Source organism: Ceratosolen solmsi, unplaced genomic scaffold (assembly GCF_000503995.2).
Source record: "Ceratosolen solmsi marchali unplaced genomic scaffold, CerSol_1.0 scaffold14, whole genome shotgun sequence".
In the NCBI taxonomy this organism is placed as follows: Eukaryota; Metazoa; Arthropoda; class Insecta; order Hymenoptera; family Agaonidae; genus Ceratosolen; species Ceratosolen solmsi.
The window spans coordinates 7,041,782-7,069,302 of NW_011948420.1; the positions used below are offsets into that span (position 1 = coordinate 7,041,782).

The 27,521-nt window shown below is 26.6% G+C and overlaps 3 protein-coding genes across 5 annotated transcripts; 2 read left to right on the forward strand and 1 right to left on the reverse strand.

The window, feature by feature from the left end:
• Positions 1-1,923: 1,923 nt before the first annotated feature.
• LOC105361004 (leucine-rich repeat-containing protein 58) lies at positions 1,924-9,450 on the reverse strand. 2 transcript variants are annotated; one of them, XM_011498082.1, is made up of 5 exons: positions 9,305-9,450; positions 6,363-6,859; positions 3,683-3,899; positions 3,280-3,469; positions 1,924-2,156 (listed from the first exon to the last, which is right to left on the reverse strand). In XM_011498082.1, the coding sequence occupies exons 2-5, from the start codon at positions 6,836-6,838 to the stop codon at positions 1,990-1,992; spliced, it is 1,050 nt and encodes a 349-aa protein (XP_011496384.1). In that variant the 5' UTR covers positions 6,839-6,859; positions 9,305-9,450; the 3' UTR covers positions 1,924-1,989. The 2 variants fall into 2 exon arrangements, with proteins under 2 accessions (XP_011496384.1, XP_011496383.1); XM_011498081.1 differs by having other exon boundaries at positions 9,215-9,450.
• Positions 9,451-17,804: 8,354 nt separating this feature from the next.
• mldr (mitochondrial ribonuclease P catalytic subunit) lies at positions 17,805-19,510 on the forward strand. 2 transcript variants are annotated; one of them, XM_011498085.1, is made up of 4 exons: positions 17,805-17,869; positions 18,348-18,597; positions 18,677-18,813; positions 19,106-19,509. In XM_011498085.1, exons 1-4 carry the CDS (start codon positions 17,865-17,867, stop codon positions 19,437-19,439), a joined length of 726 nt encoding a protein of 241 aa, XP_011496387.1. In that variant the 5' UTR covers positions 17,805-17,864; the 3' UTR covers positions 19,440-19,509. The 2 variants fall into 2 exon arrangements, with proteins under 2 accessions (XP_011496387.1, XP_011496385.1); XM_011498083.1 differs by having other exon boundaries at positions 17,865-17,974; positions 19,106-19,510.
• Positions 19,511-21,116: 1,606 nt separating this feature from the next.
• Positions 21,117-26,984, forward strand: ecd (ecdysoneless cell cycle regulator). Its single transcript, XM_011498086.1, has 6 exons — positions 21,117-21,562; positions 21,907-22,226; positions 22,789-23,057; positions 23,962-24,362; positions 24,871-25,063; positions 26,390-26,984. Exons 1-6 carry the CDS (start codon positions 21,301-21,303, stop codon positions 26,808-26,810), a joined length of 1,866 nt encoding a protein of 621 aa, XP_011496388.1. The 5' UTR covers positions 21,117-21,300; the 3' UTR covers positions 26,811-26,984.
• The last annotated feature ends 537 nt before the right edge of the window (positions 26,985-27,521 follow it).

Consider the following 27,521-nt stretch of genomic DNA (forward strand, 5'->3'; position numbering starts at 1 on the left):
TATATTATATAGAGACGAAAGTAGGGTTGATTTTCATACTATTTTAAATCGTATTAATATTGTCGAACTATTAAATTAATTATTTTGTAATTATTTAATATATTCAATATTATCATCAGGATAATAATGTATTTATAAAGTATTCCTTACCCTCACATATTTACGAATGAAATAGCAATCATACAAATAATGGAATATTATATTCTGCTAAAAAAAAAAAAAAAAAAATATCTAAGAATCCTTTATAATGATAACGATGTAGTTAGTTATAAATGTTTAATTCGACGAGATTCGAAGAAAGGAAAATGAAGGGTTTATGATTTATGATAATTGTTATTGAGTTGAATAAGAATACAAAATTATTATACTATGAAGTTCAATTATTTTCTTTCTCACAGACCAATAAATAAGAAGTTGAATAAAAATTGTATATGTGCATTGAGGATTGATTGAAAAGAAATAGACGAAATCAGAATCATAATGAGCAATGGATAATCGTATAATTTGCATTATTATCGAATATAAGTATTGTCAAAACAAATACTACCAGAGCACACTAAACGTATTACATAGTCGACGCAATTACCATACACAATTAATCGTGAGCATTTAGATCGGAAAAATTTTTTTTAACTATCTAAGTTTAAGATATAAGCGTAATTCGAGAAATGGAGAGTTAAAAGAAATTATGTTTAAATGAATTAAAAACGCCAGCTTCTGTTTTCATATCTTGTATTTGGAATTTCATACACATGGTTGGTTGAACAAAAGTAAAAATGACGAGTAATATTGTATGTTTGAGGAAAGATAATGCGTTTATAAAATGAGAGAGAACAAGCAACAATTAATGTAAAGACAACAATAAGAGAAGTAAATCGTTTAGAAACAATAGAAAATTAACGCTGAAGTAATAAAATGATAACTGCAATATATATATATATATATATATATATATATATATATATATATATATATATATATATTGCAGTTATCATTTTATTACGTAGTATACTATTGAATGTATTAAAGAGAGAATTGATCGTGATACTTGCGCACGTGTGGTCGCATTTTATGATCTATTACTGTACATTTTTGTGGTTTATTTAACAATAAAATATTAAAAATAACTTTGTTTCCATCTACTACTTTGTCCCATATATTATTTCTTACTCCCTTAGTGTTCGGTATAGTGAAGTTTTGTATTTCCCATTAAGAAAACAATAATTTATGTTTCGTTTATCGATTAAAAATAATAATGGGATAATAAATATGTTTTCTCAATAGATAATAATTTATTTATATTTTTATTTTATATTTATGTTTCATAAAATTCTTATAATTTTCAATAAAATTGCATTCCCATATATATATATATATATATATATATATTTTTTTTTTTTAATATTAATACAAACGGCAATGTAAATATAAATACGCAATTTCTTAACGAAGGTCAATCTACATTTACAATTACTAATTAGCATTAGATTATTGTTTGAGGGTGGTTGAGGGGGGGGGGAGGAGGAGGAGGGAGTGAAAGGTTCCTATTACGATAAATTTTTTTAAAAAAAAGTTCACATATAATATTCGACGAATCAGTTTATTCACTTGAATTATCACAAGTATACATAAAATAATACAACCCATAAGCTAATACGACGCAAGGTTATTCAATAATAGACATTATAATTGCAAGTTTTCTCTTCTCTTCACCTTGCAAAATACATCGTGCCCGTACAAAAGTGCCGACTTTAGAGTCGATCGTGGAGTTTTCTTGCTTGATGAGCTCTGGACGCCTCCCACGAGGCTATATTTTCCTCCCAATGTTTCAGGGGAAAAAAATCTCTATACATAGGGCATAGGGGAGAAGGAGAAGGAGTAGGAGTAGGAGTAGAATGAGGAGCGTAAGAATAAGGAGAAGAGTAAGAGCGGAAACTGCGGTAAGGCGTGTGAAGAAATCCAGCGACGACCCGCACGTCTTATGGCTTTTTATCCGAGCAAAACCTTCCGGATCATGGCCCCGCTAACTAGTTCCTCGTCGCGGTCGTTTGGCCTGATGCATTTACTGCTACAGAGGTATTGTAATAGGGGTAGGCGGTATTTGCCACAAAAGTCAACGAATTTGACGTGCTCGACCCTGTTGTCGAAGAAAACTCCTGCAAATCCACAAGGATTATATTATTTCATCGAACTTTGTACATTAATATGTTCATGGCAAATTATTAAACTAAGCTCATTCCGTGTTTTCTTTCTTTCTTTTACTGACACTTTTTGTTTAACTGGGGTAGGTGGGGGTGGTGCTGGTGGCGGTGGTGGTGATGGCGGTGTGGAGGGAGAGGGGGGGGGAGAGGATGCGTATAACGAATAATTTCTTGTAACGTTTGGGTGAAAGCAATAATTGTCAATGTAAGAAGGGGCAAATTTTCTTATGAAAATGCAAAAACTGGCTACTTTTTATAATCGTATTTTTATTATTTTTTTTCTCTCCCCCCCCCTCCTCCCGTCCCGTCACTATATTTATAAAGCTTAATTTCAGCAATATCGGCAAGCCGAGGTAAAATCAACTTATAAACACTTATAATATTTGTTCTTAATAAGGAACGGGACGGAAAAGTACGAAATTCTTTATACTACACAAATAGGGTATTCATCCTGTCGGATGTTGATTGAAAGTCGTAGATTTGTTTAATTTGCTTGATGTATGTGTCGTTGAGAAGCTTTAACTTGAATGTATGCGTAGTGAAAATTGTACATCTCAGCTATAAGGTCTGAGAGAAAACGTTGTTACTCTAATCGGTGATTTGAAAATTCAATCACACAACAGCTGTGTAATAATGATCAACGAGAGCTGCTCTTATAATAAGAAATTTATTCAAAAGTATTTTTAAGCTACGCGATAAAGTACTTTAAAAAGATATTTTATACATTTTATATTTATTAGATCGTAGAGAATTATTGTATAATTTTTTTTGTTTTTTTTTTGTTTTTTTTTTTTTGTTTTTGTTTTTTTTTTTCTTAAAACGACCGTTTGAAATTATTGCTTCCAAGCAGTAGAACAACAATTTTTCCACAATTTTCTTGATAATTAATTGAATTTTGTAAATGAATTTTATTTAATTGTTTTTCATCATGTTAAATGAAAGACTTGTTAATCGCAATAAATAGTAATCCATATGGGCATCATTTACAAATGTCGAATAATTATTATTTCTTAATAACATATATGCGGTTTAATAATGTTATTTGTAAATCTAATGTGATTATTAATTTATTACGTACCTTTGCAACGACTATTGATGCAACGGTGACCGCTATTTAGATAGTCTATTAAATTTCTCGGTAAATCTTCTTCTCGGTAAGGGATTTCAATAGTTTTAACAACCCTAGCAGCTAATTCCAAAAGCGATGGTGGATTATGCGTCATATCCGAAACAAATCTCACTACAAGTGGATTGTCCCTCAATGACAGCTGTATAATAACAATAATAATCATAATAATAACAATAATATATAATGGGAATATTTATTTTACATGACACTTACTTAATCACCCATACGCGTGCTTATTAATTATTCAGAAATATCATAAATACAATATTTATAGTAGCGACGATGTAGGAAGGCGATAGTAAGAATATAATATAATAAGAATTAAGTAAAGGAAACTAAAGGTCTAAAGTACCTCGGTTAGGCATTTAAGGCTAATGATTTCGGTCGGCAGTGTACGTAGCCTGTTCTTATGCAAAAGCAAGGATTTCAAATTCTTTAGATTGGCTATGGTACTTGGAAGGCTTTCGAGTCTATTATCACAGAGCACTAATGCTTGCAAAGCGGTCAATTTGCCAAGCGTCGAGGGCACTTCGGCTAATCTATTGCCGCCCATTGACAAGACCTGTAAACTAGAATAAAAAAAATTATAACAATTACATCGTGAGCAATTACAATAGATGAAAATTGTATAAATTAATTTCATTACATAATAAATTAAGTGTATTTAATGGAGGAGACGGAGAAAGGAATGGGAGAGAAATGAGAGAGAAGAGGAGGAAAAAAAAATGAGTGGGCAAACGTCGGTATTAGCGGTAACAAAAATATCGAAATGTTGGCGCTAACCCTATAATCAAACGCGCGATTCCAATTATGACCGCTAGGTGGCGACAAATTTTTTTCACAATACTACAAAAGAAATGGTGAGGCTTAGAGCATATAATGCCTAGGCGACCAGTCGATAGTCACTCTGGTTTCCCTTCATAACACGTATAAATCTTTCGCCTTTTACTAAAGATTTCCGTGGAGGGGAACACTTGATGAGTCTAACTACCAATTTTTTGTGTGCCCGACGTAAGTTGGGCCTGTGATCTAATTCAAACAAAGTATTTATAATTTAAGATAAGTAGTAATTCTACTACCACTACCACTACCACTATTACCACTAGTAACTAATACCACTACCACTATTACCACTACATAATCATTAATAGTGGCTTAATAGTATTATATTTATTAGTGGTAACAAACACACACCTCCCAACTATTAATAATAAATTCTCATTAATATTGTTGTTTTTCTACTTTGTGAGAGAGAATCTTCTTAATATTTATCAAATGTTATAAAACAAAAAAAAATATGTTAAACACAACTTTGATTTATATAATATTATTATCTTATTACTTACTACCAACTACTTCGTTCGTCAATTCTCTGACATTGTTTTTTTTTCCTGAATGTTTAAAATTAATTTGAACTCGAGAGAAAAACGGGTTTTTATATTATAATAAAATTCTCTTACCACCACCACACCAAAATATATAAGAGAAAATATTTTTCAGTAGAGTTAAAATTATTTTTTAGTGATATGAGTAGAATGTTGTTAATTTCAAGTCTAAAATACAATTGAATATAATCATTAATGGGTGGGGGAGGAGGGGAACGGTGGAGTGTCTTTCATTTAAAAAAAAATCAAACGACCCACAAATTTTCTTATCTTAAATTCACAAATTCTAACGGAAATAATTTTTCTACCAGTGAATAAAATACTTAAACAATAATAATGATGACATTTTTTTTTTTTTTTTTTTTTTTTTTTTTTTTTTTTGTTTATTTAACGAATGATATGTTATTTTTATACGTGGAATTTTATCAAATTATAGTATAAATTAAATTTCATCTCAATATATTTTAAGATGTTTATGTTAATGCACAATTAATTACATGAAATTGTCAATGTCGAGTACGAAAGTATACGCATGCTCAATTCTATTTTGTGCAAAATGCATTTTTATTTTTAAATGTCTCATTAATTAAAGAGTTTATTATATATTTCTTAAATTTTAATTGAAAAAAATTCTTAAATTTCTTAATCCATTTTTAATAGATAAGTTTATCGTCGTTATATCTAGTTGGACGCGTTGGATCATTTTTGTTGGATAATTGTTAAAGTGCAGTGTTAAGTGATCGATTTGAGATTTTAGTCATAAATCGTGGAAAAAAAAAAAAAAAAAAAAAAAAAAAAAAAAAAAAAAAAAAAAAAAAAAAAAAAAAAAAAAAAAAAAAAAACCCGAAGAAGAAGAAAAAAAAATTGATATACCCGTGTGCGTAAATTTACATTAATATTGAAAGAATAAAATAAATAGAACAATCGGTATATATTAATCTTTATTTAATATTTTATTCTAAAAATGTACATACTTAGAACAATTGAGTCGTGGCATAATAAAATCAAAGGTGAATTTATATTTTTGATTGTAATTTTAATTGATTTATTCTTATTCCAAGAGTTTTTAAGTATCGCATACCTTTCATCTCTCCTTATTAATTGCATGTTACGTTGGAATAAAAATTTTTAAAATAAAATGTACTTTATTCTTCGAATGCAACAAGCATAATACATGTAATGGTGATGATGCCAATGATAATGTTGTGTCGATTGTATCGTCAAATTAATAATGAAAAATGCGTAGGAGGATTGTGAGTTGAAACGTTATCATAAACTTACTGGAAATGCTAATTATCGAGAGAGAATTTTAATTAATAAAGAATATTAATGAACTTTTATTGAAGAGTATTTTTGTTGAAATTGTCAAATTTCTTAGAATTTCTAATAAATTGTAAGGTATTGTTGTAGCTAGTCGTTAGGGATAATTTTTTCTTCTCTTTTTCATTTTTTTTTTTTTTTTTTTTTTTTTTTTTTTTTTTTTTTTTAAGTGACGTATAAATGTATTAATTAATTAGCATTTCATTCGTATTGATTTCCTCAACATTAGACATCAATATTATCGAAAATCTATGTATCCAAGCTCCTTATAACATATATACATATACATTATAAATAAAGCAAAGGAAGATGAAAAGGAGGAATTACCGCTGTATCTTCCAGACGTCCTCGGTTATTTCGCTGATTCGGTTGCCGCCAAGGTAAAGGTACCTCAATCCGGGCAGGTCGAGCACCTGCTCGGGGAACTCGGTGAGGCCGTTCCCACTGAGATTCAGTTCCCTGAGCGAAGGCCAGCCCTCGAAACTCTTGGGCAACGAATCGTTGGTGATATTATTGTTCTTGGCGGATATGCAGATCAACTGGTCGAGCTGGAGCAAGAAATCCGGTAGCCCCCTGAGGCCGCAGTTGGAGACGTCGAGGGTAGCGAGATTGGCGAAGCGAATGACACTCTCGGGTAGGTAATTCAAACGGTTCTGATACAATAGAAGAGTCTCCACCTGCTCCGGTGAACTCGCGCATACCAGGTGCTCCTGCAAAATTTGCCCGTCTAGCATGAGGTAGGACAGGTCCAGGGTTTTCGAGCTTGACTCGGAGTCGCTCGAGTCCGAAGTGTAGCTCTCCATATTGACACGTCACACTGCTACCTGCAACGGTCATTACTGCTTTAGCAATTTTGCTTTTTTTTTTCTTTCTTTGTTTTTTTTTTTTTTTTTTTTTTTTTTTTTTTATTTTAGACTTGATCGTATATAGTGAATTGTACAAGTAACATTACTGCCACATAACTTTGTATATTGATTTTTAATTATCTACATCGCGCGCGCGCGCGCGCGTGCTTACAACAAATACGTTTAGCAATGTATAAGGTTAAAAAAAAAAAAAAAAAAAAAAAAAAAAAAAAAAACCAGGAGTTCTCTTTTCCCTGAAGAATACGTGTGTTAATCTGTACTGGTAATTCGTTGATACATTAATAATTCATGTTTTATCAATAGAATAGTGTCACTACAGATAATTACAGCATTGTCTCCATATTTCTAAGCCCAATAAACGAAATATTAATCCAATTACGATTCTTGGGTATCTTTAGTACGCCTAATTAACAAAATAACACGGTACTTTTATTCTTTAGCCAAACTATGCACAAATTTTCCAAGATCTGGCATAGACTAAAGACATCGTGCGTATGAAATGCAATTTTATGCACAATGTGAATTTGGAAAATTTTTTGGCAAATTACAAGAAAAAGAAAAAAAAAAAACAGAAAAAGAAATGAAAAATGTATATAGCTAATGATGCTCGTAACGTTAATAATGTATGGCGCTCCAATTAACTATTAATTTATTATAGAAATAAATATAGAATTATATTTGATAACATGTAATTGACATTGCAATCGTTGGTTTTAGTTTTGTAAATTTCGTAATACTAATACTAATATCGCTAATACATAGATCTATATAACAAAATGATGATAACATCATTAAATATAATAAGCGAATTATACGTATGGAAATCTATCCTCTTCTGAACTTATGCGATGTCCTTCAATCCCATAAAATATTATGGCTTATTTGAGTAAATGAAAGTATGTAGTTACATTGTTCACAGAAATGTTTTAAGCAACAAGTTGTAATTTAGATAATTATTAATTACACATATATACATATTCTAAATTTTAATATAAATAAAAATAATAGAACTATATTTATGAAATATTTATTAATATAATTTTCAAAATAATTTATTAAATTATGGTCGTGTATTTTTCATAAAACGAATGCCGTATTTTTCAATATTATTACAATTATCTCTAATCGCATTAAGCTTATTATAATTCTTGGGTTTATTTGATTTTGTAAAGAAAAAAGATTATTATAAGCATATCGTAGCACACAACACTTTAAATGTCCAAATAAAATTGTCGATGAATTAACTAACCTCACATTTTATAAATTAAGAACTCTAATTTATATTTGAATTCACTTGAAATTATTGATGCAGATGTATCAATAAATTAATATCGATAGAATTCATTTGAAATAAAATTTCACTAATAATGCAAAAGTAAGTTCTTTTATTTATTTATTTTATTTTATTTTTAATTAAAAGTGTTTGGTAAAATTTTCATAATATAAAATATACCCACATATGCGCATGATGTATGTGCATTAATTTAAAAAATCATCGTACTTATAAATAATTTTGTTGCTTAATTAATGGAAATTTAAGTAAAATTATTGAACAAACTTAAAATTGCGAATAATAAATTATATTAAAATATATGCTTGCATTGGCAAGATTTGAATTGTAAACATCAATCATTCTTTCCGAACGTACGGTTGACATTTTTGACATTTTCATCTTTACAACTACAATTCTAATAATAATGCTATAGTTAAAAAAAAAAAAAAAAAAAAAAAAAAAAAAAAAAAAGCGGGGGGGGTGGGGGGGGGGGAGAAAAAAAATAACCTTTTCTATTTTTCTAATAGTATTGCAATGTCCGATAATTTGGTCTACAAAATACGAAAAATGTGAGGTTAGTTTACATTGCATTATCATTCTTATTTAATGACACTTCATCGTCTTGGACGGTATGGTAAGAGGAAAAGTGTTATTGATATACGATGGTCAATTAAAAATAATAAATTTTCAGAAAGCCCATGAATCGTTGTTGGGTTGTCTAATATAATCGGACGATAATGGTAATTTCGTGTTAAAATTTACCTTACTAATGGAGCGTTATCACTCGATTAGTTAATTACATTATACCATTCGGAAGCACTATTTTAGATATTTTACATAACAATTATGACCTGTCAATGACACACTGTTGCTGAATTACTCGAAAATCAATAACGAGTATAACGTTCGTTCATAATTGAAATAACGGTAAAACTTTTTTCGCGTGTCTTATCGAGAGAAAGCCATAGCCACCGAACAGCTATAAAAAAGAAGAAAAAAAAATCAGTCGATCGAGTCTGTTAATGATCGTAAACACCTACGTTATAAACTACTGGCTTACGAGGAACAAGAGTAACGAGCAAACAAACTTGTCAAGTCACAATAAATATCGTCCACTGCTGCAAACTTGCCTTCTTCGCTATGATTCTACGTTTTCCTTTTTCTCCACCGATTACGTTTCGTAATCAAGCAGCAGGAAACTTTTTTCGCAAACGATTGTATTATCTCGACGCGAAGCACCGCCGTCGTCGCAACTGCCGCCCCCTAGCAAGTAAAGTCCACGCCTTCCTCGCGAGCTACAAAGCCAGGTTTCGGAATACCATTGTCGGATGGGGGGGGGCGGTTTCGTAGGCGGTTGTTGATTCGCGGCTGGGGGAAGGGAGGGTGTCGGAGGTGGCGGTGGTGGATGAGGAGGAGAAGGAGGAGGAGATAAAAAAAGGATGTCAAAAGGACGTCTCCGATTAATCATTTCGTTAATTATTAGGCAAATAAAAAAGTTTAATCTGTGCGTAAACCTATTGCTTTCTTTGTTAATGCATAGAAAATTTTTTAAAACTTTGAAGTTCTTATATTTTCTTCAATTGTATTGATCTTAGCATCACCATTGTACGGATATAAATAGAATTTACAGTTATTTCACTATTGTTTGAAAGATTATATAACTAAATATATTCCTTTTGCCGTTACATCATCATAATGACAAATCTATTGTTTGTAGCAATTTTATAATTTTTTATATAGCTCTGTCTTACATTTTTATTTCATATTTATATTTATCCTATTGTGAATAATAAATATCTATGAATATGTATATATATATATCTTATAAGTGAATTATAAGTGAATATTCTTCTCAATGTCTGTCCAACAAAAAACAAAGACTATTAACTTTTATGATGATTTCATCAAAATATGATATATTATTTAAAAAATATGCAATATTATTGTCATTGTTGATCAGACTGTATAATAAATATAAAAATGTCATCGATAAATGCTGCTATATATACCGAATAATGCTAAACTTAATTTTGAATATGATTGGAAAATTTATTTATCATTTAACTTGATAGCGTAGTTTAATAATCGAAAATTAAGATCGAATATTAAAATTATTTAATATAATTTCATTTTATTCATGTTTGTTGTTGGGCGATTACAACACTAATATTAAATAACTTAAATATTTTTATATGTAATGCTAAATTACATATCTATATATTGATAAAATTGCAATTTTCACATTGCCATTTTTATCGTTTCCTTTCACTGATAACTATTAATCATTTGATTTTGTACTGCAAAAATTTTAACCATACATTTACATTGTATGCAATATGCAAAAAATATCTGTCTATACATATACGTGTAATAGGCCTATAATAGGTTTGTATATATATATATATATATATATATATATAGACATATACTATTATTTATCCTTTCATCTGCCAGATATATTCTTAATTATTTATTATGTATATATATATATATATATATATATATATATATACACAAAGAGTGCTTTTAAGTAATTTTTTCTGTACGACATTATACATCGGGGAATAAATAATCCATAAGTTTGCTAATTTTCACTTATGCATAATCACACAAAGAAGAATCATATTCTTAAGTGGAATAATATATAGCAGAATGTCGTATCCTGCCATAATATATAAAAATATTCGAATATATAAATGTTATACATGTTTGCGATTGTCATCAATTGACTGTTTAAAGAAACATATATTTTTTGTATTTTGTCTAATATGTATGTCGATCAATAATTTATATAATTCTATTACAAATCTATAAAGTATGATCTAATTCTGATATTCTATATCTCAAGTAAAAAATGTATTTCAATCTACAATAATAATGTTCAGTAGGCCAGATTGTTTGCGTTACGTTAAATTACTGCGACATCTATATAAAAATTATTAAAAATCGTCAACAATTATGTACATTATTACTTGCCAATAATTTATAAATATATTGTTTTTTTTATTTTATTTTATTTTCATTAGGATTTGGTAACAATGGCTTTGTAAATAAAACAAATTAGGTCTGCAAATCTCGGTACGAATCTCCGTATCAAAATAACTAGTAAAATTTTTAAATGTTACACCACTAGTGAATTGCACTGATTCGCGGTGGATAATTTATGGTATAATCCTGCATAAACAGCGATAGATATTTATAAACGAATGCGTATATATTTGAGTAAGCTTTCTTTTTACATTAATATCAGTGTAAATCACTTAATTGCATCAAAGGAAAAATCAAATTTCAGTAAAATACTTTTATCTTTTTCTTCTGGCGAGATTGAGTGAATAAGGACATATAAAAATTTTTGTTTTAACAAAATGACATTTTATTTATTTTCTCGGCATTTATCAAGCAAAATATAAAGTCGATTGTATGTATCGAACATACGACGTGCATAACATCACACATTATGTAAATAATGACCAAAAAAAAACAAAAAAAAAAAAAAAAAAATATTATTTAATTAACTCGAATTATAATTAATTTGAGTCATAAATTAAATATAAATTATCAATATAAATTATGTATAAGTCACCGGCTTGATATGCAATATTATTTCACTTAGGATTTTTATGAGAATATTGGAAACTAATTTTCGTCGTAAAGCAAATTATTTTATTACTTATTCTCACACATAAAAATTAATGGACAACTAGAACGTTTATCAACGTGTGTTTATTGTTAAATCGTAAAAATGTATTTGTATTCATTATGCTCTTTAAAGTTCACCGAATATTTAGATCTCGAAACCTATAAAACGTTAATTTCGTGTTATTTTGCGTGTCCAAATTACCTGTACAATTACAAATTTCAGTGAATTTTGAATTCTGAATTAGCAAGTGTGAATTTAAATTTTTAAATTCGAATGAAATTTTTTTAAAAGATTTCCATTTTAATATAATTCATATACAATATAAATAATAACAGCATCTCATAATTCATCGATAAGAAATATTAATAATATATAATTGATAATATGGTATTTAAATTTGAATATTAATAACGCTATTAGAAAGAAAAGAAAAAAAAGAAAAAAAAAAAACTTGAAATAATTGAAAAAAAATCTTTCAATCAAATTTATTGAATATATGTAAAAATTCAATTTTCCATGTGTTTAATTATTACAAATGCCGCAATCTTCTATTATATAAAACCAAAATTTTATGTAGAAAATTTTATCTATACCAATATACTCTATTGGACTTAATTCTTTCAAATAAGGAGAGAACTTAATCCAAACTCAAACTTATTAAAAACTTCAATATATTAACAAGTTGGCAACGATAAACATATATTTAAAATAAATCAAAAAGTTATAAATTCAATCACCACTCTCTTATAATGAATCTGTATAATGAAAATTATCTTCTAAATTAATGACATTCGATTCAGTTTTGGACATATAAATTCCTTTCATTAACTTATTTACGTAGAATATCGTAATATATTCATTTGTAATTATTAAACAACTAAAATACATGTTCATTAATTCATCAGAATTATGGATATAGGGTAAGCATGCACCTACACTATAATTAATATTAATTAACTACTATTTAAAGAAATTTTATTTTAATATTCACAATGTAATTAGATATTCACGTATTTTAAGTTAAAAAATAAATAAACATTCCAGAACGATATGCCGTAAATTAAAAATTAAAATCATAATTTATTAAAGATAGTTAAGATATTATTTAATTTGATAATAAATTATAAAAATTCAACAAATTATGTATTTGACTTTGTTAAAATAAAAGATATCTATTTTAATACTTTGATCGATAGTTTAGGCATTCAAGAATATATTGCCGACGTTTTAGATTTAAATATAAAGTATTTTTTTATAAGCGACAGATCTAAGGAGTGTTGTGCAATAATCGAGAAATATTCATTTATTTAAAACAATTTCATATTTAATTAATTTATATACATAGTTCATAGACAATAAAAATATTATTTATTGTTAATAAATATTTTTAACTTTAATGACGTAATGCCTGATAAGTCAGATTTTCGTGTTAAATTTTTTACTTTTTTCTTCCGAAGCTCATTGAAATAAGTTTTTTTTTTTATTTTCGATAAATCAACAAATCCTGACAATAATGACTTTTATTTAAATTCACTTAATGTCTAATCAACATATTCATTCTCTTCTGCCGAATACTTTAATTATTTCATAATGATTTCTCTTTATTCATTCATTTTATTTTTTATTTATTTATTTATTTATTTTTTTTACTTTTTTGTATATTTTAGTGATTATATTCGAGACATAAAGGCATATATTATATATTATTTTCAACAATAATAAGACTAATAATAGGAAAAAAGATATTTATTAAGAATAATTAATTCTATACACAGAGGCTTATATTTCTACAAAACGAAAGCATCCGAAATATTATCTTGATTATTTATTTTATTCATTCGGTTACGGTCTTCTTTATCACAATTTTTTATTGATTAAAATACTTTGTAATTATGAAAATCAGAAAAAAGTCATGAATAGAAATACTATTTATTGAGATACGAAAAAGAAATTGTATTAAAAATAAATAATCAAGAGGATTCGGATTCTCTAGGACAATAAAAGAATAATAATAATTTATTACCTGTATTTCTATTAATAAGTCAACATATATATATATATATATATATATATATATATATATATATATATGATTTTTGAGACTGAAATGTCTATAAAGTCGATAATTAAGAACCTATTAAGATAAGAAATAATCAGTCTACTAAATATAAAATGGAGGCATGTAAAAGTTAGTTCTACAACATAATATCAATGATAATAGTACAGTCAACAATGGGATGTATTAATTAAACTATTAATTCGTATTTTATTATATATTTATAACGATAATATAGATAATGCAATAGATTATAATAGTACAATTTTTGCAATAATTTAGTAATGTTATTTTCCCTAAAAATTATTTATCAGTTCCATTTGAATTTTTATAGAAGAAAAATTTTAATTAAATTTGATCATATCAAATTGTACATAATAAATTGGTTAAAATATATATTGAAAATTAGAATTATGCATAAAAATAATAAAAATTGTTAATTTAACGTAATATATGTAAACACGACGATATTAATAAACATAAATATTTTGTCATAATAATGATTATAACTTTTTCCTATAGTTGCAAAATTCATTGCTTTACTTTTTTCGCGTAAAAAATTTAATTACTTAAATAATTATAAATTTATCTTTTAATATAATTTAATCATAATTCAATATTGTTTGAATTACGATAGAAAAAGTAATACACATCGAATTATATAAATATACAATGTAATTTTTAGGCAATCCATCCTATGAATTATTTAGGGTTGTTATTAACATACCATATAAAATTATTTAATGTAGACATTTTGTAAATAATATAAACTAATAGCCTTTAATTTTTCAATGTATTTAATATATTTTTACTTATATTAACATTTAAGATTTTGTCTATAATACAATAAAATTTAGCTTTTACTGATTTCTTAATAGAGATTAATACATAGAAAAGATAAGAAATATTAGATTCCAATATACTATTTTTTATCTTGGTTTGTCTTAGATATCTTACAAATAACGTAGTGACAAAAAAAAAAAAGAAAAAACAAACAAAATTGATCATTAATATAATATAATTCAGACAAACATATTCTAAACATAATTACGAATGTATATTAATTTATATATATATATATATATATATATATATATTGTGTTGTCGATAAGAATTTTATCTATATATAAATATTGTTTATTAATATCTGACAATAATTAATGCATTATGAATAATGTATAATCAAAAGTTATATTTAACTTATTTATAAATAGCAATTATGCTGTTCGTATCATTTATCTGATTTAATTAATGTTCAATTTGTTTTGTCAAAATTTAAATTTATCATTATTGCCTTTGATATTCATTTACCATTTAAATTATTATTCGCAACATATGCATTCATGCATGTGCATGTATTAATTAAAAATACCTTTTATTTCATTATCATTTTTTTTTCCCGAGATTTAATTTTAGAAAACAAATATCTAGAAAAATACATATCACATGTTTTTTTTTTTCTTTTTTTTTTAACGGCAACAACTGTAAATATCTAAATAAAATAAAAATCTAATTACAAGTTGTTAAGTAAATTTTTTACACAAAAACAAATTGATTTAACCGTTGACTAATGTATTACGTTTCAATAAGAATTACATAATTATTTACAAAGTAGTTCTAAACAATAATTAACAATATTTTATTTGTATCCCTCTATATTATTATTCACTATGTCTTATTCATTATTTTTCAAGTATATTTTTAAATATTGACACTTTTATATGTTTAGAATATTTTAATAATTAGTTAAATATGTAAACTACAATATGCACATTAGTAATGCAGCGTACATATTATGCTAATTGCTCCAGAGCTAAAGACAAAAGACTGTCGAATTTTGTTCAGGAGTGGATTTTCATTTTATAACGCTTCATTTGCCATCTTATTTTCTCTATGTGGACAAAGACTAATTATTTTAAATTTTTATTTCAAATATGATTTTTTAATTCTGTTTATAAAACGATCAATTAAATATATATCTTCTTTATTTTCAATTTCAATCAATTATAATAATAATACTACAAGTAATATTATATTAATTTAGACGAGTAAGTTCATTGCTATAATTTAATTAAAATTTCATATTTAATCGCAACCTTATAACCTTAAAAATTAACACATCCGTGTGTATATGCATATATATATATATATATATATATATATATACACATACACACACATATATTGTTCATTCTCTAATCGTGATAACGTGACGTAGATAATTTAATTGCCATTTTAATAAAAATACGAAAATATAATTGTAACACAGTAACTGATATTATTGAATAATGCTGGCCATTTGAAATTAAAAAAAAAAAAAACATATTTATTATATTACAAATTTATTAAATAAACACGTTAAACAATCTCGTATAATTAAATTCAGTAAAATATATTTATGATGGTATTAGAGTGCATTTCCATTTAAAGAAATTTATAGAAAATACTTGGCATTAAATCGATAAGGAATCATGACATCAAAGTAAAAATAATTAATAATGTAGAAATCACTCTGCAATTGCAAACAAGATAAATTAAACAAGATAAAGCTACAGGGACTTGTTTTAAAACTTTTTATACGATAAAATAATAGAATTTAGAATTATATAAACTTCTACAATTGATTTTAAAACAAGTATAATAAATTATTTAAATTCCATAATTTTCGTTTAATTTTATAAAATGATAAGATCGATTCCAAGCCTGAGTAAGATAAATCTACATCATTAGAGAGAGAGAGAGAGATCAAATAGAGCAAAAATACCATAATTCATATTAATTGGAAACTACTACTCAGTGTTTTATTAATAAAAACTTATTAATATTTACAAATTATAATGAATATTTACAAATATAAACGATTTTAAACAAATAACAATTAATAAAATAAGACAATAAAATTAAAAAAAATTAATAAAATAATAAAACGTGTTCCTTCATACACGTGGAAAGCGTGAAATCAGAAGACTTTGAGCTCTAATGTGTACAATATGTAAACTAGAAATTACAATATCAGTATAATTTATTTTCGAAATCAGACATCAAAAATCTAAAAATACTATTAATATTTATATTTTAATTTGTAAATACTACCGGTCGAAATTGTTTCAACTATATAGGTTAGATTGTGATGAGATACATGCAGTGTGATTCTAAATAATTTTATATAAAATTAAGTTCCGTTTTAATGTTTTCGAAATTATTGTATTTCTACGCTTTATTTATTAAGATATAAAGTAATAATTATACTTTAAAATATGATATATTTTATGGGAATTTATTTATAGTTATTTAGTAATTATATTAAACGGCGATGATTGGATACTGTGCCAATGTATAATTTTAGTATTTAAACTGTGCAAAATTTTGTTTTTCTAATAATGCTTCCTTTATGTCTAACAATTTAAAATGGAAATTTTTCTTTTATCATTGACTCGAAAAATACAGTGTGCAACACGAGCGTTGTGTACAGCAATCAAACCAAATTTATCACATGAAACGGATAAGATTGTTTTAAATAATAAACGTGCAATATTTCAATCTTTGATAGAATCTAATGCACTCATTAATCAAATATTCAAAAAGAATGAAAGTATTAACGATGAACAGTGGTTGAATGTACGTACGGATTTGATAGATTCTTGGAACGTATCCAAATCAACTTTGGATGCAAATATCTTCTCTATTTGTTTTTATTATAAGAAATATGACATAGCAAAGAGTTACTTTAAATTTTTAGAGTCCAATAATTATGAACTGCAGTTTAATATATATGGAAATTATATTAAGACTTTTTCTATGCAAGATGTACCAATTAACGAAGAAGAAGAAAAAGAAATATTGAGAGCTTATAACAACCTTCGACAAAAATATAAAGTTCTAGATAGAAATACATGTTGTGCTTGTATTGCTGCATTATCGTTAACAAAAAATTGGAGAGAATCATTGGCATTATTACAAATGATAGAAGAAGCGTATTCAAGTACAGGAGTGAATGAGGTATCGATAATAGTTAATGCATGTTTCAATAATAACGAAGCCGATTTAGCTTGGAAAATAATGAATGAAAAAACTTCAAAATACCATCTACGTCAAGATATTTATGTAAAGTATTTAGATTATTGCAAAAGAAATTTCGATTCTTCCACAATAATAAAAGAAGTAGAGAAGATTTTTCTATTTTGGAGAAAATATAATATCTATCCATTAGATCATATTGTTTATCTATATACGGAGTTATATAAATCACTTGGATATTCTATAAAAGACACTTCTATCACAAAACAGTAAAAATAAATATTTGTATTAAAAAATATTTAAATCAATTTATTTTTTCAACTCAATCGCATTATTATTGTATTATGTTAGATTGTTTAATTGAAATTCAAAATTAATTTAAATTGCACGTACATTTGACATTAATTGTAATTAATATATAATTATTGACAATACATAATTATAATTACATATTTTATAGGGGAATATGTAAATCCTGTTCACAGCTATTACAAACAACTAACATTAATAAAGAGGAATTTAAACAGCTGTCACAATCATTTATGCAAAATGCCATCATTGGAAAGAATATACTTTATGCATCGTCGCCACAAGAATTAAAACGATATATGATCTTCATTAATTCCATGAAACCTTACAATCTAGTTATCGATGGATTAAACGTGGCTTATGCAATGCGTACTAAGACAGAGGCAGGCTCATTGAAGCCTGTAAGTGAGATAATTTTGATTATAAACCCTTTGAAATTTAAGGGAAATACAAAAATTTGATTTAATTCTAAATTTATAGATCTTGGATATCGTTGAGGAATTTCATAAAAAGGGACAAAGAGTTCTTGTCATTGGTCGAATACATATGTTGTGGTGGTCAAAGAAAACTATGAAGCTTATCCAAGAAAAAGCAGATACTTTTTTTACAAAAAATATGTCAGTAATAAAATAACGACATTTTTATTTCATTTTAATATTATCATTGAAGATGAAAAAATATATAATTAAAAATTTTAATTTTAATTCTTGAAAAGAATAATTATTTAATAATTAATAATAAGTTTATACTAAAATTATATTATTATTTTTATATTTATAATTTAAATCATTTGTAAATAGAAGATTATGATTTAATGAAATTTAAACTTTAAATGTAATTATAGTATCGTGAAAACAAAATCTACAATAATCATTAAAAATGAAATAATTTGAAATATTTTATTTATAGATCCGAAGATGATCCTTTCTTGTTACACGTAACTCTTATGAGTGGTCCTCAAACATATTTCATATCTCGTGATTTGATGAGAAATCTCAAGTACAAACTTATTGATCCACATTTGAAAAATGTATTTAAGACTTGGCAATTGTCTCGACAATACTTATACAAAATAAATAAACATAAAAAAACTGTTGAACTTATAGAACCTATTAGCTTTGAAATGAAGACACAGAAGTCTGAAGAAGGTTGGCACATACCTTTTACGTGTGATACAAAGCTAATACTTCCAGATTCGTATTCGCTACCAGAAAAATGGATTTGCTTGAAAAATAAGAAATGATTTCGAACTATAGCAAATTCGTTTGTATTTCTTTTGTTTAATAATAAGCATTCATATAAAAAAAAATACTTCTTAATAATGTGTATAATAAAACGTTAAAGACAAATTAATATTAATAATTGAATGTTCATGATTATATATTATATTAATTGAAACATGAATTTTTAATGTTCTTGAAGAAAGGAATGCACTAAATAGTAAAATTATTTAATAAAACAATTTTCAGATGCCTCCGAGTAAATATGCATTTACTAATATGTTTTGACTTGATTTCATTAGTATAAATGTAAAAGAAAATAAAATAATTGTTTAAATATGTTTTTCTTAAAACAATTAGAGTTCCAGATAGCTATTTAAGTTTCCTTTGTTTACATTTCATTTTACAAATGAATAAGTAAATTTCAATTAAAATTCATATTAAATAATATGAAGATGTTTAAGATCAAATATAAATTCTGATGGTATAAATTGTTTCAACTTGTAAATAAAAACTTATGTATAAAAATTTGTTTGCGTCTTATTAAAATATAAACTGTAATCAAAATTGTAATTCTTAGGAAATGGATGAGGATGGTATTTGTATTTTATATTTAAAAAAATCTGTAAATAAAATGGCCCAATCAATTATAAATTCTTATTATAAATAAGTATTATAGTAATTGAGAAAATGTTTAATTCAATTTAAAAATTCACATTGAAAATGTAATATAACAAAATAAAACAATTGTCTTATTATGAAATATTTGTAGGTGAAAAATAGGTGTTTTTTTTTGTTTTTTTGTTTTTTTGTTTATAAAGTGTATTCCTTCTTTCTTTGCACGTTAACAATGTAATTTATCGTGATCGTTCATCGAAATTGCAGCTTAAAATGGAAGACCAAATTAAATATAATTGCTTTGATATTATAATTATACGTATTATTTGAACGAAAGAATTGTGATAAATTTGTAATAATAAACAGATTAATTTTATTACTTAGCTCATTCGGCCTTGTACTGTATTCAGCAATTCGAAATGCACATTACATTTACCATTCAATTATGTATTTCGATTATGATTGTAATTTAAGGAATAGTTATAATACTTTCAATTTTGACAAACTCTTCTTAAATCATCGATTTATATTTTTTCGAATTTCATGCAAGAAAGTTCGCGTTGTGTCTCAGCTACACATTCTGCATTTCACTTTTTAGCAAAACTTAATTGTAAGTTCATAGATTCATTATAATATTAATCATAATGAATAAGATGGGAAACAATCGTCGATTAATTAGATAAACAGAATTACTTACGACACTAAATGAGTATTAGAAAGGAGAAAGATATATAATTAAATTTATATAAATGTTAATTAAACGAAAATAAAACTATATGTCAGAGTGTTATAGTAGACATAAAATTATGTTTAATAATTTATAATTTCACATCTATTTTGTATATCTCAATTTCTATACATCGAAATTAAATGAATTAATTATAATGGATTTCAATTTGGATTTAAATTTAAATTTTATAGCAACCGCATGGCATTCAAAAGCGATAATTGAGCATGAAAGTGGGAAAGGATATCATAAATTATCTATTTTATATTTTATATTATATAACAAATTATTCTATCATAAATCATCCAAATTGACATTCGGCTTAAGCAAAATCCTTTCTCATTCTGACCGCGCGGCGGCGCAATATTACCAAACAGTGTAGAAAGACAAATTAGGTTATATTTTTCATTAGACTATTCGTTCGTTCTATCATCACCGTCAAACAAACAATGACCGATAATCTCCGAACTCTCTAATTAGTAAACACATATTAACGTTGCGCAGTAAGTGTCGACGATTAAAAATTCAACACCACTAATATGACAAGTGCAGTGATGCACCCGAAGAGACCACGGGAGGATGATACCCTCGAGTGTTTTTTGTATCCGCGATTCTGTTACTGCCTTAACACGGATCAAATCACCGAAGAAATGCTTAACTCAGAAATTCAGATGTTCAAACAAGACATCGAGCTTTACGTTAAAGATTATTTATGGCACAGAGATCCCCTTGTCTTTGACGTTAGAACCAAACAGACATTGCAGTTCGATTGTATTATTGAGAATTCCTTAAGGCCAACGGGTAATTTAAACACACTTGTCTTTTTCTCTCCAATTTAGTAAAATTTCTTTGTTTTTATTTTTGATACTGTTTCATTAAATGTGCTGATAAGTTTTTAAAAAATGTAACTGAATAATGCACATAAATAATTAGTTTTTTCTTTCATTGACAATCATATTTTCGTTTATTAAATGCTGCTTACTTAAAAATCAGATGTAGATGATTTCATTGTGAATATATTCACATAAATTATTCACAAGATTATAACAAATTTATTATGAAGTTAATAGATATTTTAAGAAAGCAATATTTCGCTGTACCTTCTCATAATCGATATTTTAATTTTAATTAATGTAATGTAATAGATTTGGAGCTACTGCCGCACATACATGTTAATTTGCGATTTGACGAGGATATAGGAGACGAATGGTTTGTTGTTTTCTTAATTATGAATCTCACTAAAAAGTACGAAGGCCTTATTGCAAGAATGATAGACTCTGATGGGGAGTTCCTCTTGATCGAAGCAGCAGAAGAAATTCCAAGTTGGGCTACTCCGGAAGCTTGTCAGAATCGTGTTTTCATGATGAATGGCGCTGTGCACGCAGTTCAAGATAAACAAAAAATTTGTATAAATATTTTAAATAGCGTTCATCAAAATCCTCATATGTTTAGGCTCTCTGACAAGGTTTGTATATATATATATATATATATATATATATATATATATATATTTTTTAACTTATAGAAAGTCTTTAATTAGACATTAAAAGTTTTCATTAAATTAATATAAAAACATTAAAAATTAATATAAAAGTTAATAAAAAAAATACCCTTTTATATTAAACATTATCATAAATTCTTGGAATACTGTTAATTTAAAAAATTTTTTTAATTTTTTAAACTTTATTAAATAATTAAATTTCCTAACACTTATCAAATTTTAATATATAGTTAATTAGATTTTGAATTTCAGAATTTCTTAAAAATGATTGAAAAGTTTGATTGATATTTTGATTTTGAGATTATCCCATTAAAGTATTTATGAATTCTGTAAATAAATTTGTCAACAATAATTAATCAATAGGACTTAAATAATTTTCTAACTTAATGCTTAATAGGTATTTTTTACTTTGACGTTAACGCCGAGATATGTTTATAAATTGTTAAAACTACATAATGACATTTTTGTGCATATTTTTGATTATACATTTTATTATTATGAAATAATTAATATTTATCATATTTAGGTTCAAGCAGTTATTCAAAAGAAAATTAGTATTTATCCGGAGGAGATTGTGAATAGAAAACACAAAGCAAGGGCCTATTTACCAGAAAAGGCTGCATACATTTTACGTAAAGAACCCAAGCTCGTAGCATCCGCTATTAGAACGATTTGCCACTCGGATCCTCTTGAAAGAAAAGTATGTCGCGGTATGCGTTATTTTCCTCCAGAGCAACGTATTATGGAAAACGTGAAAATGACTAAATGTTTATATGCCATGGCTTCACATTGTAGGTAGGTAATTCTCATTTCATAAAGAAAAATGCTAGGATGAATTGTTGTCAATAGATCATTTATACCATATTTCATATATATAATATATATATATATATATATATTATTTCGGTATATTGAGTTATTTTTATCAGTACTATATAATAAAAAATATATTTAAATATAAAATTTTTCATCTATAAATATTTAATCGATATTGATAGCGGTTATAATTTTTTAAATAAAATTAACTTTACAACTTGATTTATTTAGATTGAAATTGTCAAGTTCAGCTTATAATATTATATAATATTATAAAATAAAAAATTGTAAATTATTTTTAAATTTAGTTTTTGTTTTTACGTATTTTGCTATTGTAAAATGGCAAATAAATATATTATTCGGGGAAATAATTTTTAATTTATGTAAATACCGTGTCCATCGTCGAATTTTATAATAATTATAATTTATTTAATTTATTCAATCAATTAGTATGCTTACATTTACATTCACTTAGATATATTCGATAATTTGTTAATTAAATAATAATTTATCTCTTCATTCGTTCGTTCCATGTTACCGACAATTTCAGCTTATCCTGTTTTTTACTTTCATTTAATCAAACGCCAAAAATGTTGTTAAAAGCTTTTAGCTGCAAATTTACAATACTTATATGTAATAATTTATACATTAAATAATGTAGGTAGATAAGTGATGTTCAAGTCCACAGGTTCGAAGCGTAAAATAAAATTGTAACATTCTAACGTAATGCCAGTCAAACATAATGGCTTTCGGTAAATCTAGACCGAATGAACATTAACATAAGTTAATGGAAAATTTAATACGCACACGAGCTTCATGCGAGATTCATTATTTCGGGCAAAAGTTTTGTCAAATGCCCTAACATTAGATTTGCTCGCTACAGGTACACTGGTGACCTTAGAACAGGTTGGAACTTACCTCCCGCTAATAGCCCCAAATACAACGCCTACTTGCTTGGCATCAAGATAGCTTGTGGCCTGGAGATGCTTTTGGAGCGAGCGCACGAGGAGCTGCGCAAGTGCGAAAAGCAGCTCGCTGACAACAAATCACCGGTACTCGATGACGAGGCTTGGTCGAACTTCCTCAAGCGGCTCGAATCAAGTGGCTACTTCCGAGAGTTGTTGGAGGGCAGTCGGGAGAGGCAGTCACTCCTGGAGAAGGCAAAGTCTTATTATAGGTTGCACATGAGCTGCAATGGAGCGAGCGAGAGACTCGAGAGTCGCGAGACGCAGCGACTCCTTAAGGTCTACAAAGATATTCAGAGCAACGATATGGAAATGGAATGTGAGAGACAATTCTTTTTACCACTTCAATGTACAATCGTTGCATTAAGTATATTTCAGATGGCAAGACTTTTTCATAAACATTAATCCTTAACTACGGACCATGAAATCAATGCATTGTTTCATCAATTAAGTCCATTACCACCACACATTTTAACCTCTCCCTACAAAATACCTATAAAATAATTTATTTTACAAAGAGAACGTCCTCTTATCGAATATGACATATAATAATAAATAATGTATTTCATTTCGGCCAAACGATGTAATTTTTGATTAAATATTTTATGGGAAATTGCATTTTGTAGAGAAAATTTATATAAAGATATAGTAAAAGTAATAATAATGGTCATAATAGCGAACCAAGTCAAGCCATTAACATTAACCACAAAATATTCCACTACTTTCCTTTGATTAAATAATGACGATGATCGATGCTTAAATAAAGCTTCGAGGATTTAAAAACGGGCATAAGTAATGTAAAAAAAATTTTTTTATATAATTCTTAGCTACGGAAGTGTGCACCCTCAGTCCCGAAGATAACGATAATTGGTTGAACGTCGATCCTATACAATTGGAAACGATGTTAAATCAACAATTTGGAATGCATAAAAAGAAAATACAGCAGCCTTTAAATCTTCAGGATAAGGTGCAAGCTTTCATTAATCAAAGAAGCGGAGTCGAGGGTGTTCGGTTTTACGTGTAAGCAAAACTCATTTTCTTAAGGGAATCGAAATAATATGATATCAATATTTTATAAATTTTATAAGCCAAAGCGAACGTCTCTTTACTGCATTATTACAAAGCTTATGGAAAATAATTTAGAAAATTAATTATTTGGATAGTTTGCAACAAAATTTATGTAGTTATAAAATTTTTTGTAAGAATTTTTTTTTTCGCTTTTTTCTCATTCAATAACATCATTAAAATATTTCGTTATCACGAATTATCTTTACATTGATACCTAAATTTTTAAGTTTTAGCATTTCTTTTTCTTTCGAACAAGTAATTATTTTTTGTCGTTCAAGAACATATCTCTATATTATCATGCTAACTATCAACTAAATTCTTGTATCAAAAAATCAAAAAATCAAAAAATCTAAAAATCAAAAAATCAAAAAAACAAATAAAAAATCAATGTAAATATATAGCAATTTGAATTGCAGTAAAGAGGAAAATTATTCATCGATAATTTTTTACATTTGTAGCGGTGTTTTTTTATGTAAAGATTTTTACGTAACAACAAAATGTAGCTCATACATTCAATAATCATGATACATATTATTTAGATTATTAGATAATAAATCTGTAAATATATATATATATATATATATATATATATATATAATTCCTTTTTATATAATTACAATTAATCTATACTTTAAAGACTTCTCTTAAGAGAGAAATGCTTGAAAATTTTTTAAATTTTATTCTTTAACACAAAAGTCTCTTAAAGTATATGATATGTGAATGATAAATATTTATTTGATATTTCAATCGAATTTTTTTTTTTTTTTTTTTGAAATTGGTGACCTCTTTTCTTTACCTTCCCCATTTTTCAACCATTTAAAATAATTAAATATAATTTTTAATAATTCGATATTTATTATTTCAATAACAATGTGTAATTTCATGCAGGGCAGAAATTATTTTCTAATTAAAAATAGAAATAGAAAAAATAGTACTTTGTATGTAATTTGCCATTTTGTTTTAAATAATTATCAGCCCATGAGAAAAAAGAAAAATGTAGATATCAATGACGTTTGTATTCATTTATATATTTTGTAAATTTTTATTTTTTAACTTAACAATGATTTTCTACAGAAAAATATAAATATACACATAATAAAATATTACAATAGTGGCAATAAATTATTTTTTGAAGTTTAAAATCCTTCTTGAATGATGGATATGATATGAGAAAAGAAATTCACCAAATGTAATTTAACTTATTTATACATTATTGTCTAAAAGTAAAAAATTCATCGCTTCCTTCATTTACTCATCGATTGCTTAACTCTACTTTAGGGACAATGATACGGATATAAAACCACCTCCCGACATGGAAGATAATAATCGGATAGATTTCGACCCAGACGTTTTTGATTCGGCGCTTCGAGACATATTGGACTTCGTTGTCCCTGGCGAGGATGGTGAATTTGTTGGGAGTTCGGACAGTGAACTCGGAGGTGATGGCGACGATTTGGGTGGCGAAATGGATAAATACATGCAATTGCTTGACTCGCAGCTCCAGGAACAGATGATTGATAGCTCCACAAGCAATAGTATGTCGAATCGTGACACGATGGAGGCAAATCTGCTGGGAAGCATTAAGGAAGAAGCTGGGGGAACCGGACCCCTGAGTAATATATTAGGTGGTCCCGTTGAAAAGCTCAAGCATCTGCAATTGAACTCAACCGACAATGAAGCAAAAGACGTAAATGATTAAAAAAAATATCTGATCTTCTGGTTCGAAAGTTCGACATATTCCATTTTATAGGAGTAAATCGGGGGTATTGATGCGTAATTAGTCCCTTTTTACTTCCGTTGCTAAACACTTGACATTTTGCTTCCTTCATATATTCATTTTAATGTAATGTAAGTCTTTATAGGATTTATTATTTGGCAGTATAAGATATTGGTTATATTTATAAAATAATTGACAACATTTACTTATAATTCAATATTGTTGGAGAATTGTGTAATTCGATAAATATAAAAATTTTAATTTTAAAGTAACGAGTATGAATTAAAAATATAGAAAGTTAATTTTATTCCTTTTTCTAACGGATTATTATATTTTACTTTATCAATATTACAATAAACACTGCATAAGAACTTCATAAGTTAATTAGCTATTTTTAGGGCTTTTTTTTTTTTTAATTTCCTAATATTGTATGAAATAATTTAAGGTACTTAGTTTGAATAAATTTAAATTTATTTTCATAAAAATCTATGTATTATAATTAAAAAACATTCGTTTAAATATATCTTATTTTTTAAATAGATTTTATAAAATCAACGTGATAAAAAGGATATATTAATAGAAGAGCGGCTAATAAACGTGTTGATATAATATACACTTACGCGCGCGCGCGCGCGCACACACACACACAGACATAACATAACATTTTATGTGATAAAAAATAACGAAAAAAAT